Source organism: Rattus rattus, chromosome 18 (assembly GCF_011064425.1).
Source record: "Rattus rattus isolate New Zealand chromosome 18, Rrattus_CSIRO_v1, whole genome shotgun sequence".
NCBI classification, from domain to species: Eukaryota; Metazoa; Chordata; class Mammalia; order Rodentia; family Muridae; genus Rattus; species Rattus rattus.
Genome location: NC_046171.1, coordinates 22,795,159 through 22,810,107, shown reverse-complemented (window position 1 = coordinate 22,810,107; position 14,949 = coordinate 22,795,159). Strand labels below are relative to the sequence as shown.

Here is a 14,949-nt window from a genome sequence, read left to right as displayed (position 1 = left end):
TTGTGTCTGAAGATATATAAAAAATTAAAATAACATAATAATCATAGGTATTACATACAGGTGGTTAGTAGTAATAGCCTAATGAATTAACTTGGGAACCCATTTCCTGACACATGGCATGAACCACAATGGGAATAACTGTCTAGTTTAGAGGAAGAACTTACATGTAAATTGTCTTTGCAAAATAATCATCTGAATACCATAATGTGTTTACTAGGGACTCTCAAGGGCAGCCTGCACACAACTTGAAGAGTAGTCTAGGTTAGGCACTGTCCCTTGGCATTCATAAAGATTGCCTTACTCACAGAGTTCCCTTCATGTCAATACTGACGTTCTAGAGTCCTAAAATTAAATCTCATTTTCCTATGAGAAATATCAAAAGGCCACACCTTAAACTGACCACTGACTTCACTAATAGTGTTTCAGTTTAGCTTAGTTACGAATGATGCTTTCTTTAGGATTTTACAAAAATCTCCCTTAAGCATCAGATAAATACTGGGATCCTTCGGGAATAATGTTATTCTTATAAAAGAAGTGCTTGCTAAGGGGAAACACTCAAAGTTAATGATAGAGAACACAGTCTTGTTGCTTTATGTGAACCCATTCTCTCTCTCTCTCTCTCTCTCTCTCTCTCTCTCTCTCTCTCTCTCTCTCTCTCTCCTCCTTTTGAAACCATTTCCTTGTACTGAAACAACATACAAAGGACTCTAAATATAATCTTATTTTCACATGTCTTATGCCCTAACTAGTTGGTAGTGAAAACTTAAATCACACAGCACAGGGTCAGCATATATTTTTGACACCACACCCTGACAAAGTTCTAAACTAAGAACCACAATGGGACATAGTCTGACATTTTAAATATAAATATAAAAAATAATGTATTATATTTATATAAATATAAAAAGCCATGGGCATTTTAGATATAAAACAAATTCACTGTTATTTAATAATGTAATTACTCTTTATTTAGTTAATAGAATTTTACATGATTGCTCAGCAGTCATGGTAATGTCTGAAGCTTCAGTGTAGAGGACACTAAATAGCTGTGTTGGTGGGGGGTCCTGGGGTTTCAGAATTTAGTTCTCACAGACATATACCTCTAGACCCTAACTAGGAAGCAAAGGGTGGCTCCTGCCTGTCACATATGACTTACGTGACTGCCACCGTCCAGGGACTTGAATAACACTTACTCTATGGTTTTTTTTCCCCAGTTTCTTCCCAGCAGAACTCAGCATTTTCTACCTTCCTTCTGTAGCATCATCAACAAGCTTCACGTAAAGCTTGACGTAAGTTAGACTTCAAGTCATTGCATCCCTTTGTTACCCTGGCTCTTGTCATGTCAGAGCAAAGGCCACATACACAATTAAATACTTGATTAATTTAAATAAAAAACAACACAGAGGGCCTGGAGAGATGGCTCAGGGGTAAAGAGCACTGAGTGCTTTTCCAAGAGGTCCTGAGTTCAATTCCCAGCAACCGCATGGTGGCTCACGAGCATGTGTAATGAGATCTGATGCCCTCTTCTGGTGTGTCTGGAGACAGTGACAGTGTCCCAACATACATGAAATAAATAAGTCTTTAAAAAGATTTAAATAAATTAAAAACAACAACACAGAATTGTGACAAAAATTAGTTGTGCCAAGGAAATGGCTCAGACAATAAACATGCCTACCACAGAAGCGTGAAGACCCAAATCCGGACACCTACCACTCACTTAGAAGCCAACAGTCATGGCTTTTATGATGTGTCCCAAGTGGAGAGTATGTGCTATTGGGAAAAGTTGGATCCTCAGGGCTTGATGGCCTGTCAGTCTAGTGTGGGACTGCCAGGCTCAGTGACTACAAGGTTCAGTGAGACCATCTCTCAAATATAAGGGAGTGAGCATTTGGGAAAGATCTAGATGTTGACTTTTGGTAACACACACACACACACACACACACACACACACACACACACACACACACACCACAAAAGATGAAGAATGTGGAGAGAGAGAGAGAGAGAGAGAGAGAGAGAGAGAGACAGAGAGAGACAGAGAGAGAGACAGAGAGAGAGACAGAGAGAGAGAGAGAGAGAGGTGTCCAGGTAAATATACACAGATCAACATACAGAGAAAATTTCTGTGTAAAAAAACAAATGTACCAGATTTTTGTGAATAAGGATTTGTAGCTCACACCACCAAAATAATTACATATGCTTCAAGTGATACGAAAAACTCAATAAACACATTTTTAACTTTTTAAAATAATGTGTGGGTAACCCAAGCATGTGTTGTCAACTATCAGGAGGCTGAAGCAGGTGTTGGGGACTTGGAAGGCTGTCACCAGTTTCAAGCCAGCCTGAACTACTAGCAGCAACCTACCCCTCCCCCCCAAAAAAAATTCCAAAGAACTGAAGTAGCTGTTTAGGCACCTTTTTTTCTCTTTAGTTGAATTATATCTGTTTGAACAGGCCTTTAAAAGAAAGGCTCAGTAGATAATTGTTCATATCTAACAAAGAACCAGCCCTACAGATTGTCAGCATCAGCATGTTTGCAAAAATGTTTTATTTTGGTGAGGATAACTGGAAGTAGATTTGAGTTGCACCCCCGACTTGCTTCTCTCCCTGAAATGATTCTGATTATGACTTTTAGCCATGTTTTCTGTTAGCTTCTTTCTTAAGTAGAGAGTAACTACCAAAAGGAGTTGGTTTGTGGAATAAAAATTCTGATCCAGTACTTACCTAAAGAATGAAATGTCTGAAAAACAAAAGAAAGTCGATCAATTTCACACGCAGCAAAAGAGCAACCTGTTCTCACTGGATGAATGTGTTTTAAAGGCTAGCTTCTGAGAAGTTGTTTTTATTCAATCCACACAATCATATTAAACCAGCATGCTTACCTGAGTGAGCCTTCAGAATGGATACTTTATTAAAAACCTCAGCTAACTACATGATCTTTCCAGAGTATTAATGTGCTTCATTTGTGCCTACCAAAGGAAGAACACACTTGGTAGAACTGGAGCATTCACAGAATAGAATTGAAAGAAGACAAAAATGTGGCAAACATGTGAGCCTCAATTAAACATAGAGACTTTTAAATTCAGGAGTGCTGCTCATGAGGTAGACACCAGGTAGGCAGTTAGTAGGGATAATTCTAACAGTATAGCCATCACTTGTTTTTGAATGCTGGGCTCCATATTTTATCAGCCTCATAGTCTCTATTTTTTTTTTTGCTTCATCATTTTTCTTGGTTTCTTAAGATGAAGACATAACTTAATTCCTTAGAATTCTTATTATCCTATTACTCATAGTAATCAGAATAGTTAATAAATGGATTAATAAAGATGAAATACTCTGAGTGAGCATTCTGAAGTGTTTCTTAGAGCTGACTGCAAGTGATCTGTTACTTTTCCCATGTTTGGTTTCAAGTCGTTCTTTCAAGAAACAAGCATACATTCCTTCTGGTGGCCATGATCAAGTATGATCAACTGTCAGAAGTCTGGCCCCGAAAGGGGTTGACAACAAAACCACATTTTCATAATGGCAGTATTGATATTTTTAGCTGTAGAAAGCATGACTTTAGCTTGTCTGGAAAGCACTCAGATTAAAAGTTAAAGGGTTAAAAAGAAGTGGCCCCAAAGTACATTTCTGTTTTATAAGAAATACAGAGACTCTTCTCATTCGTAATGGTAGTACCAAAGTGCCACATCCAAATTGATTTTTTTTAAATCCCATAACTGCAATTCAGAGGCAGGAAAAGATAAAAAGCAACCCAGCCCTCCACAAAGTGATGGTGTAGAGAACAGGGGCTGACTCTGAAAAGTCTAACAGAAAACGCAATGTTGGGTCAGAGAACTTGCCTTGAAGTTTGACAAAGAGAGAACCAAACCAACAGAAGTTTAAAGGGTGTCTGTTGTAATTCAGACATGAAGTGCCTTCCGTTCCCTGAGAGCCAGTGTAGGACAGTGATTTCTCACGTGGTGGTGATATTTCGGGAGTTGAGTCCGACCTCAGTAGATAGGGTCCTAGATGGAGTACTGGATCAAGAACATCACGTCCTCGGAGAATCTATCTTGCCCCGGACTCTCCCCTTCTTTGTCCATATCTTTCTGCACACAACAGAGCAGCCTCGGCCACAGGCTTCTGATATCATGGTGTTCAGCTTCCCCACAGAACCACAGTCAAGAGTCAAGGACTACGGACTGAACTCTCTGCCTCTGACACTGTAACCAAAGTAAATCTTGCCTTCCTTTAAATTGTTCTCTTGGGTGTTTTGGTCAAGCTATTGAAAGACAACTAACACTGTCCAATACATGGAGATTGATCCAGCAAAAGTCAAACTCAAAGATAAAATGGATGTAAAAGAGAGCTGTTTTGTCTGCAGATAGTCTGTATGATGAGAGGTTTAAAAGCACAAATACCTGTGTCCCCTTTGTCCTCGGCATCTGCACTGGCGTTGGGTAGCCATGGTTGCTTTAATCATTGTGAGACTTATTTGTAGCCACAGCTCGTACATCATCTGACACAGAATCCACTCCCCTCACTCACCTCTCATCTTGTTTTCTTGTCCTCTTCCTTGTGTCTCACATCTTCAACCCCAATGCCAGGAACATGTTTGCAGTCAAAAAGCAGAATCATTCTAGCTATTTTGGATGAAACTTAGGTATGATGGCAATGGAACCAGAGTGAGCCGATGTAACGAGGGTTTCTATTTGCTGCAGTATGAATAGCTTTAGACAGATATCCCTGTTCTGCCAGTCAGTCATGGGTTAGGGCCCTAGGTGTAACAGTGTTTTACTGTGTAGACATGTTGATGATTATGTTGCATGTTTGCATAGTGTTTTAGGGTAAAATATCTCAGTACCTAGAGATATTGCATGGTGTGTGTGTATATGTATGTGTGTGGTATATGTGTGTATGGTGTGTGTGTTGTGTATGTATGTGTGGTATGTGTATATGTGTGTGTGTTCAGTGTGTGTGTTGTGTATGTATGTGTGGTATGTGTATATGTGTGTGTGTTCAGTGTGTGTGGTGTATGTATGTGTGTGTATGTGTGTGGTATGTGGTATGTGGTGTGTGTGTATGTGTATGTGCTATGTGGTGTGTGTGTGTGTGTGTGTGTGTGTGTGTGTGTGTGTTTGTGTGTTTTGTTGTTGCAAGTTTAGGGAGAAATGGAGACAGCTCTAGTTTGCAAAGCTCCAGGAACTACCAGTGCCATGAAGGCATTACTTAAGAATCATTATGAGTAACAGACTGAGAAAGGCTTAAAGATGGGAGCTTTGGAAGAAGTTAAGAAGTAACTTTACCTTCTTCGCTTTTATTTTTTCTTGAACTCATGTATTAAAGGTGTATATTAGTCAGAGTCTGCAGGCCTGTGGGTGATCCTCTTTACGCAGCATACTCCAAGATCCCTTCTCCCTTGTCAGTATTAGTACAAAGAGAGGATATTCTTGTGAGTCAGGTGGCAGCTCACGTCTATAATCCCAGCTTTTGGAAGGCTGAGACAGAAGGATTGCCATGGGTTCGAGGCAGGCCTGGAATACATGGCCCGTTCCTGGACAGCCTGGGTTACAGAAAACGAGACTTTGTCTCAACAAATAAAAGAGAAAACAAACAGAATATTGTCACATCAAATGATTCATGGGAAATCCTCTGCAACTCAACTGACCTGTTTGCTGTCTGAAATTTTATGACACTAGGTCATCGATATTTTCCACTCCTTATTTGTATTTTGTTACTTTATTAACCATTCATTCACAAAATTTTGGTTTTTTAGTATTCTCTATTTTTATTGTCAGCTAAAAGTAATATGGATGATTACTTGCTTTTGGCTTGTTAGTTTAAAATAGAACCTAGGTGTTTGGAAGTGAAGATACATAATGATACTCTGTATATTCTTCTTTAGAAGGAGTTTTGTAACTTTTCTTCCTTTCCTTTTATGTGTTGTGTTTGTATAAGTGTACACATATGTGGGGGTATGTGTATACATGTGTATGTGTGTGCAAGCACATGTGTGTTAGGTATGTCTGTGTGGTATGTTTGTGTGTACAGATGTATATGAGTGTGCACATCTGTGGGTGGGTGCATGCGTGTGTGTGTGTGTGTATGCAGTGTGTGTGTATGCAGTGTGTGTGTGTGTGCGTGTGTGTGTATGCAGCGTGTGTGTGTGCGTGTGTGTGCGTGTGTGTGTGATTTGTGAGTAGTGTGGAGGCAGAGAACAACTTTAACAGGCAGTTCCTACTTTGCATCACTTGGGTCCTAGGGATGACATTTAGGTGTCAGACTTGGAGGAAGAAGCAGCTTTTGCCTGTTGAGCCACCTCTGCTCCAGTTTTCTTCTCTACTTTTTAAAGGAAACAATGCACAAAACCTCAAGAGCATAGTGGTATTTGTTTCCATTAAGACACTAATTTGGGATTTCAAGAATATCTTTACAGAATGTAATTGTCTAAATCGGAATGACGGAAACCTTTTTTTTTGTTGTTGTTTTCACATTTAACACCCTCCCTAACTAGACACACACAAGCCCGGTTGTATTGTCTAAAATCATCTCTCTTGTTTTCTTTTTCTTTTCTTTTTTCTTTTTTTTCGGAGCTGGGGACTGAACCCAGGGCCTTGCGTTTGCTAGGCAAGCGCTCTACCACTGAGCTAAATCCCCAACCCCCATCTCTCTTGTTTTAAAATGTGTTTGGGGTGTGTGGAACACGTCGTTGGAGTCTGACAATCTGGAATCCTCTACTACGTAGATTTCTGACTGTAAGCAGGTGAGGGCAGGTGAAAGACGAGGTGAGAGCCTGTGGTTGGGCAGCGGAAAAAGAAGGCATGGCTGAAAGTTTCAGAGACAGAAGAGGATGCAGAGGACAGAGAAAGATGGAGGAAGAGGACTAACTGGTCCTATGTGTCTTGAAATAGCCACAGGCAGCTATGGATATCATAGGAGAGCAATAGAATAGTATAGGGCAATTTGTCCAATCTAGGTGGGCAGCCTGTATCAATATCAATTGAGTCCTGAGTACTTATTTAGTGTGGGCATTTTGAGGATTGAGAATTTACTGTTATATATCAGACTGATAAAGTACAAGTCTCTAGAGTCTTAATTATGAGGGGCTAGTAGTGGTTTAGAGCTAGCCTCGGGGGCTAGCAAGGGGCAGATGGCCTGGGAAGATACGATTCAACAGCGAGTGAACGGCAGGAAGTGGGCAGACCGCCACTTGGGGATAGTCACAGGGTTGGGGAGACCGCCATTGCTGGCAGGTAGCCGGTGATAGCATAGACTGATTTTTAGTAATTACACAGAACACTACTCTACTACCAAACTCACAAATTCTGAACTCGAGTTTACTCTGTAAAACACTCTTTTCTAAGATGGCTTCCAGATGAGGTGAGAACACAGTACCCTCCTCGTCATGCACGTTAACAACAGTCTGTGACGCCAAGCTCCTGAGGAATGAAATTTTCTAGTTAAGAGGAAAATTTCCCCAGTTTCTTCACAGACAACTCTGCAGAACTGACCCAACCTGAGAGAGCAACAAGGTCCAAGGGCAGTCATTTTCTACCTGGGATTCTTCATCTCAGTGGAGACCTGGCCACCACTCAGGGAACCTGGATAGGGATCTCTAGAAATATATCCCTATCGCTCTCTACCCCTATCTTTTAAACTATTGTATCACTGCCCAAAAAAGTAACTAAGCAGTAAAATAGCTCTCAGGTTCAAATTTGCCTGTTGAGAGGGAGGGTTACGGGAGCCAAATCTTCAAACAACAGTTTGCGGGAAACGCCCCAGGCGACTTCCGTGTTGGTGCCCTTAGCTTTAAATTCCTCTACTCAAGACGTGCATTCAGGTGGGCTCGGGGAACCAGGCTCGCACTGCCACACTGAAACATAGGGCCAATACTTTCAGATTAGAATAAGGGTGATATAATGACATGGAAAAAGTGAAAACCATCGGAGCCATGGTTTTGTCTAGACTCCGACCCTTGGCATAGGTTGCCCAAGCACTGTATTAACAATGCATTTGTTATGTGTTGTCTCGGTAAATCTGGCTGCTTGAAGCCTCTTAATAACGTTGAGAAAATGGTGTTTGGCAAAAGTTCAAACAAACAACTACAAAACTCTCGACCTTATGTATTATTGCTGATATGACTTTTCAGATTAATCTAGATTAAAATCAGCAAAAAGAACTGACTGCCAGGATCCTTCGTGTAGACTGCTTTAGAACCTGGACACAACTCTTCATTATGTATGATCAGAGACCAAGATGGTACCAGGAGCTATTCCCTGTGGCATGGTAGGGGTTAAATCACACACCCAAAGATGCATGGAGATCAATTTCCTACAGATAAATTAAATTAGTGCATGGTACTTCAGATCAGAAAGGAAAAGGGCTTATTGCAAGGGTCCTTTATTACAAGGTCTCCTGTGCACTTAAAATATAATCTGATTTACACATGTACAAAAATGTCACTCAGCTTTGTAGGGGGACAAATATATGGAAGGAAATCTATAAATCTTCGAGAGAAGGAAGGAATTTGAGAGTTCAGCAAGTCCCGGGGAGCTGCTGCATTCAGTGTCCTTATAACAGCGACGGTAGACCTTTTAAAATGTGAATTTAACTAGAATTTTTTTAAAAAAAAATTAAATATAGCTGCTTTTTAACCGCACAGTAAAATCTTATGCAGGTCACATTAAAAATAAACTATCAGCCTTCTGGTGCTCCTTTGCCGCTAAATTCTCCAAAAGTTTTCCCCCACTGTATTTTCAAGTCACGTCGCAGTTGCTGGTTGCCAGCCTACTTCACCCTCACGATGAAGTTCCAGCCTTTAAGAGGTCGATCCTGGATTGCCCGTGCTTGGCATCTCAACTTAGGAATAATTGTAGTGAACTCATGTGGTAACGGGTGCAGTTGGAAACTCTTACTGTCCCCACTGTTTATCTGAATTCATGCCACAAAGCCCACTGCTCAGGAACGTTTATAAGCCTGTTTATAAGCTCTGACAAGTCAGACTGCTACTTAATATGAGTGACTGTTAAGGCGATGGGGCAGGCCTTGAAATGGGTCAGCTGGTAGAGTGGAGATGTACAGGTCTGGGTGAGTATCATTCCCATGCAAAAATGACGGGTGTGCTGGTAGGGAAAAAGACTCCTGCCGCTTGATGGCTAACCAGTCTAGCATACTAGGATTTTCTTATGTTCCAATGACCTTGTCTCTAAAACCAAGGACAACAGCTGAAGAAAGGCTTCCAAGGTTGAGCTCTGACTTATACATATATTCATGCATGCACGCATGTGAGCACACACACACACACACACACACACACACACACACACACACACGCACGCACGCACCCACCCACAAACATGCTTGCAGTAAACATACATGCTCAAACATACACATACGCAGTTACTAGACTAACTCTAAGAGTTGCCTGACACCAGGCCAGGCTCCCTGCAGCTCCCTGATCATGTCTTCTCTACCCAAGCATCGGATTTTCTTTCTTCCAGGTTGGACCAGCTCTCTGTACTCATTCTTTCAGTTTCTTTATTTATCTTTAGTGGTTAGTTTGAGAGTTGGTATCTGTCTCCCAGTCGGGAATAGTCAAAACCAAGTGTATTTTTACTCTCCTAAACAGTTTATTTTAGAAAATATCTTTGCAAAATAAATTTTGCAATTTCTAAGCAGTTTCTGAAAGCAGACAGATCTGAGTTCAGACTGGGTTATATTTTCTTGAGTGTTAAATTTGGCTTATATTGCTTTCTAAAATATAATTTATATTAAAATCTTGCTGGTTTTATGAGATTTCTAGAACCATCCTAGAGGAGACAGAGATAAAGATGTGATAAACCCCCTAATATTCGCAGCCCGTCATAGCTTTTGGTATCTGTGTCCGTTTGAATAACTGATATTTTATCTTTCTTACAAATGAAAAGAAAATTCTTTATTATGATAGTTCTTCTAAAAAAGAACTCATGGTTTAAAAAAATCTTGCCAAAACACAAAAAGGAGAAAAAGTCTTCCTCATTAGCTCTGAAGCAGGCATTCATTAATAGACTGTATTATGGACTTTTAACATCCACCTAAATCATCTCAGTGCAGACTGTTCTGAGTTTCTCTTTTTGTGCCTCTTGTTTTTTTCTCTGCACTCTAGGGTCTGCTTGTCCTCACGTCTCGAGAGTGAGGAGCTGTGTGCTCACAAAAAAACCCTGTGTATTAAATGCGTGGCTTTGCTACTCCTGAACTAAATCATCACAAGTAAACCTAGAGCCTTGTCTGCAGAGACTCACATGTGGTACAGACTTCTATGTTGAATTAGAGCTTAGAAGTGACATGATTAATGTCTTCTGTCTGTCATCTCTGGGAGTTCTCTGGCTCTGGCCAGAGAGATGGGAGAGCTTTTAGTGTAATGGAAAAACAACCTCTGGGCTTTGAGAGTGGTGCGACCCCTCACTGCTCATCATCTCTGTGTCCTCGGATGAGTCTCAACTTCTGGGGCATGAATGTGTCTTCACAGGATTGCCTAGGATGGCAGGATGAGACGATTCATGGGGTCTGTAAACCTTAAAACACTGCCTTGCTTTAGCCACTGTTGTAACCGTGATGGGTCAGACTCCAGTTTTCAACCGCAACAGGCAGGCAAACAGCTTTTTTCTTGTTCAGAGAGTTGAGCAGTAGCCATGAAGGAGAACACAGCGGTTTGTTTGGCAGGTAGTTTGATGGAGAAATGGGAGAATGGTAAATGCTGAAAAGGAGAAGTTAAAAGCAACAAAAAATGTTGATTCAAGAGAACAAAAATTTCATATGTGTGATACCAGCTCTTCTAGCAGACTTTACCTCTCACTTATTTAAAGAACTTAATGCCAAATACGAAAGATCTCAAAATTTGTAGGTTGTTAGTTTTTTATCATAGCTGAGGACACAGAATAACCCCGGCTACAGTTCTGAGGTTTCCCTTGATAGTGCCCTGCCAATAAAATAAAAAGCTTGAGGAGCATCTGATAGGGAAGGAAATTCAGGATTGTTCTCAGGAGTGTGGTTCCTGATAGGTCACCCGTGATCCTGTTGAGGGCCCCACACAAGTGTCCATGGGTCATACATCTTGGACTCAGAATTTTGGATCTATAAAAAGGGATATGAGGTTAGGAGAAGTTGGGCGATGCAGTGGGGGTGGGGCTAGGAGAGCTAAGGGGTGAGTTAAGGGGGTGAATACGATTAGAATACATTGCATGAACACGTGAGAATTCTCAAAGAATTTGAAAAAAATAATATATTAAAAATGTTTTCATGGTTTGCATCAGGAAGTCACAGGTGTTCTGTGTATTCCTAAGGCTCCTTTGGAACTTTAAGGATTTTTTTTTTCTAAAAGTCATTTGTCAACTCAAAAAGTGTCTGGGAAAAGTTTGCTTAGTCTTACAAATCAATGCTTCTTTTTTTTAATATTTGGGAGAATGATTTGTAATGAAAAAGTTGCAAATGACATTTGGTTTCTGTAATAAAATTCTCCATTTGATTTTAGACTCACAAAGAGCAAATTTGTAACCCAGTTTAAATGTGGTTCAGAGCTAAATCTCAGGGTAAGGGATCAAGAACATTCAGAAAATACATTGCAAAGAAACGAGAAACTGGAAAACAATTAAAGGTTAAAATTAGACTTACATAACAAAAATATTGAATAGCAAATAATTTATGCAAAATATGTTACAAACTCTGGAATGCTAAATATTTGATACAAGTACGGTGACATTTGTAGTTACATTGAAGTTAATTTTGCTTCTTCCAATATTTTGCTTCCTTTTTCTTTCAACAGAAATTTGCTTTACAATTTTGAATTTCTTCCTTTCTGGTGGTACTCTTAAATTGACTGTGATCAAGTTGTGTGAGGCTAGATGCATATAGAAAGTATGTTTTAGGAGGTAAAAAATTATTCAGTTTGACAATGCTTTTCGCTGACCTTTATCGTTTTTGATTGTTTGACCTGTTAGATTGATGTTTACTTTCTCTGCTTTTGATGTCATGAATATAAAGTTAAACCCATAAAGAAAAGTGTTTCTTTTCACATAACGATTGGCACTTGCAGTTTTGTATCTAAATATTCTTTAAAAACAAACAAAGCAAAAACAAAAAGGGAATGTGTGATTACCATGAACAAACTTGATATTTCCAATAATAACCTGTCAGCTAGACGACAGAAACAAGTTGTCATTTTAGCTGGAGAAAAGAACAGGTTTTCTTTATCTGATTTGAATTCAGTTTAAAACACAACCGAATAACCAATATGTAAGTTAGATTGAGGGCCAACAGCTCTTGGTTATTGTTTTAGATAATTTGTAGTTAAACTCCCAAATGAACAACAACACGAACAATGGTCTGGTCTATTCTGCAGTGACTTTTCTCTACTCCAGCACATCTATCCTCAAAGAACCAGATGTATAAAGTTCTTTCTTAGGTGTGGCACACAATAAAGAAAAAAAAATCTGTATTTTTCTTACAAGATGTTCCCCAAATATAGTTTCGCCTTCCAAATGAAAACTTGCCTTAAGAACCAGGCACAGTTTGAACTGACTTGTGGTTATTTTTAGATAAAACACTTTGGGTTAATTAAGAGAAAAAATTGCTACTGTACAATTATGCCATATCCTCCCACCTTGGCCTGACAACGAGGAGGAGATGTAACAGGGGTTTTTCTTTGTCATGTTAGCTGCACCTTTGAAGTGTATAGAAGAAGTCTGTTGCTATAGTTACAACCTTTGTTTCCAGTGATGTTTGGTCCATGCTTTCCCCTACCCTGAACAATGGTTACTCAAAAGGATGAAATAATGAGTCATTCATTCGGAAATATTTTGTTAAAATATCCCTCTTTATCATTACATTTCACTGCTTAAAAACTAGGCTGTAATTCAAGGCAACAGTTGAGTCTTAGAAGAACTGTTAAAAAAAAATCTGATTTTTTTTTCCATTTATAAGAAAGACCTGTCTATGTAATTGAAGAACATCTTACACGTCTGAACAATTAAAACCTTCTTTTGGTTAATGTATTATTTCTGGAACAAGTAGATAAAATTCTATGCAGTAAGCGTGGTAATGATAAAAATCGTGCGTTGTTTGCACAGCACAGATTTCAGAGTCAAGGTTTCTGGGCATAAATGCAGTAACAAAACAGCCCCCACAAAACCAAGTAACTCTCAAGAACACAAGAAAATAATGTTGGTTAATTTAAAATTTTAGAAACTGAAAGGTGTAAAGTAAAGCATCAATTAAATTACAGTACTGTACATACCAGTTGTTCCTAGAATTGAAACTTTATAATATGAAAAATACATTAGCGCTGTACAATTTTTACATGTAGGTAGGATGAGTTTTGGAGAAAAAAAATTGATTTTTTTTTTCAGGGTCGTTCTCTGTTAAAGTCAAAAAAATACTGCACAACTTAGCTAGTTACAAAGTGTAGACTTGAAACAATTCATGTCCTCTTTTATTTCATGAACCAATCTTAAAATTTTGTTTATTTGAACAGGGGAGTTTTGTTTTTGTTTTGTATTCGAGAGTTGCAATGAACAGAGTCTCCTCTTTCTGTAGTTGAGGTTATAGTTGGGTGGCAAGCCTGGGCTACCGTTCAGCTGGGTCAGGCCAGCTGGGTCAGGCCAGCTGGGTCAGGCCAGCTGTGGTTTATGGTCGCCGATGCGGCCAGCTGACGTGATTGTGCTCAAGTCCAGCTCAGTCTCTAGGTGGCTTTCCATCGTGTCTTCCTGTGCATTCGTTTCAAAGGTCTTATGGGAGAGGAGTTCATGATGGACCCCACAGTAACTTATTGTGGGCTGGTCGTATGCCAGAAAGGTTGACACATTCATTGATAAAGGTATCTGGGGAAAAAAAAGATAACATGAGAAAAGTCAGTTATCAAAAGACAGCCAAGTATCCAGGGCAAGACTCGGGCAAGTGTGGCCTTGACTATCCTTTGTGTGTCTGTGGCTCTGCTGCCCCCACAGTACCCTGTTCCTCTCCGTCATTTTCACAGAAAGGAGTTCAAGACAGAAGTTGGAAGCTTGAGTGCAGCTGCTTATTATTCAGTAGAGCCTTCAGATAAATAGTAGTTTAAGTGGTTTGAAAAGTGATAATCCCTCCCACCCCCCAGTCATGGTACAGTCAAGAAAATGGCTTTCTCTAACTGGTCTGAAATGGGTTTTTGAATTAAGAAAAGTATTATCTGGCTACTAATGGAATTGGTGTTCAGTAAAAAAGTGACTGTAACTTTGTCATGAATCAACATCAACTCCCTCTTCCTCAACCACCTGCCCCACTGTCCTGCAGGTCTCTGAGGCAGTGGGTCCTGATTCCTTCCAGGATCTCAGGTAATGTGGGTGCACTTACTTTGCACACCTCCTTTGAGGAACATTCCAGAAGAGAACTGTCATGTCCTTCTGACTATGCGTACCCATAATCCCTCAATTCTGATCTCATTAAGACGATTCCTTGAAACATTAAGCTCTGTAGTTTGATCTATGCATCTAAAAGCTAGAGCATAGAGAACGGCCATAAAAGAGACCTGTGACTTCTGAGAAGGTCTATCAAGCTGCAAAGGAGAGGCTACTTTGAAGGCCTAGAGGTACAGCTTGGGGAGGGGCTCCTTTACTAATCAAAGATAGCAAAAGCTGAAGAGTGAAGGAAGAGAAGCAATTACAACAGTTACAGACACAAGGGAACACAGGTTAGAGGAAAACATTGGTCTTCGTAAAGCCACGTGCTAAAGTCTAGAGACAACTTCCGCTTATTTCCTTAAGATAGAAAGTCGCGGAGGCATTGAGGAACCTTCAGCCCTGACCTTAGTTTAATGTGTGTTATGGTTTATGTGGTGTTTAAAGGTCCTCTGTTCAGGTCCAGGCATTGACACTCTGGTTTCACTGTGATGTATTAATATGGTAGGAACAACCAGACTCATGTTTAAATCTGGCATTTCTCGAAGATAGATGCTTGTTA

General features: G+C 39.9%; 2 protein-coding genes across 2 annotated transcripts in view; one reads left to right on the top strand and one right to left on the bottom strand.

Annotated features, from left to right (window-relative positions):
* Positions 1–14,949, top strand: part of Ctnna3 (catenin alpha 3) — a 1,495,245-nt gene that overhangs the window by 410,785 nt on the left and 1,069,511 nt on the right. The gene's annotated exons all lie outside the window — the stretch shown is intronic.
* The window catches only part of Lrrtm3 (leucine rich repeat transmembrane neuronal 3), a 172,561-nt gene continuing 169,078 nt past the window's right edge, over positions 11,467–14,949 (bottom strand). The window contains exon 3 of the mRNA XM_032888433.1: positions 11,467–13,835. Coding sequence (XP_032744324.1) covers positions 13,626–13,835 — 210 coding nt within the window. The 3' untranslated portion in view covers positions 11,467–13,625. The remainder of the gene's footprint in view (positions 13,836–14,949) is intronic.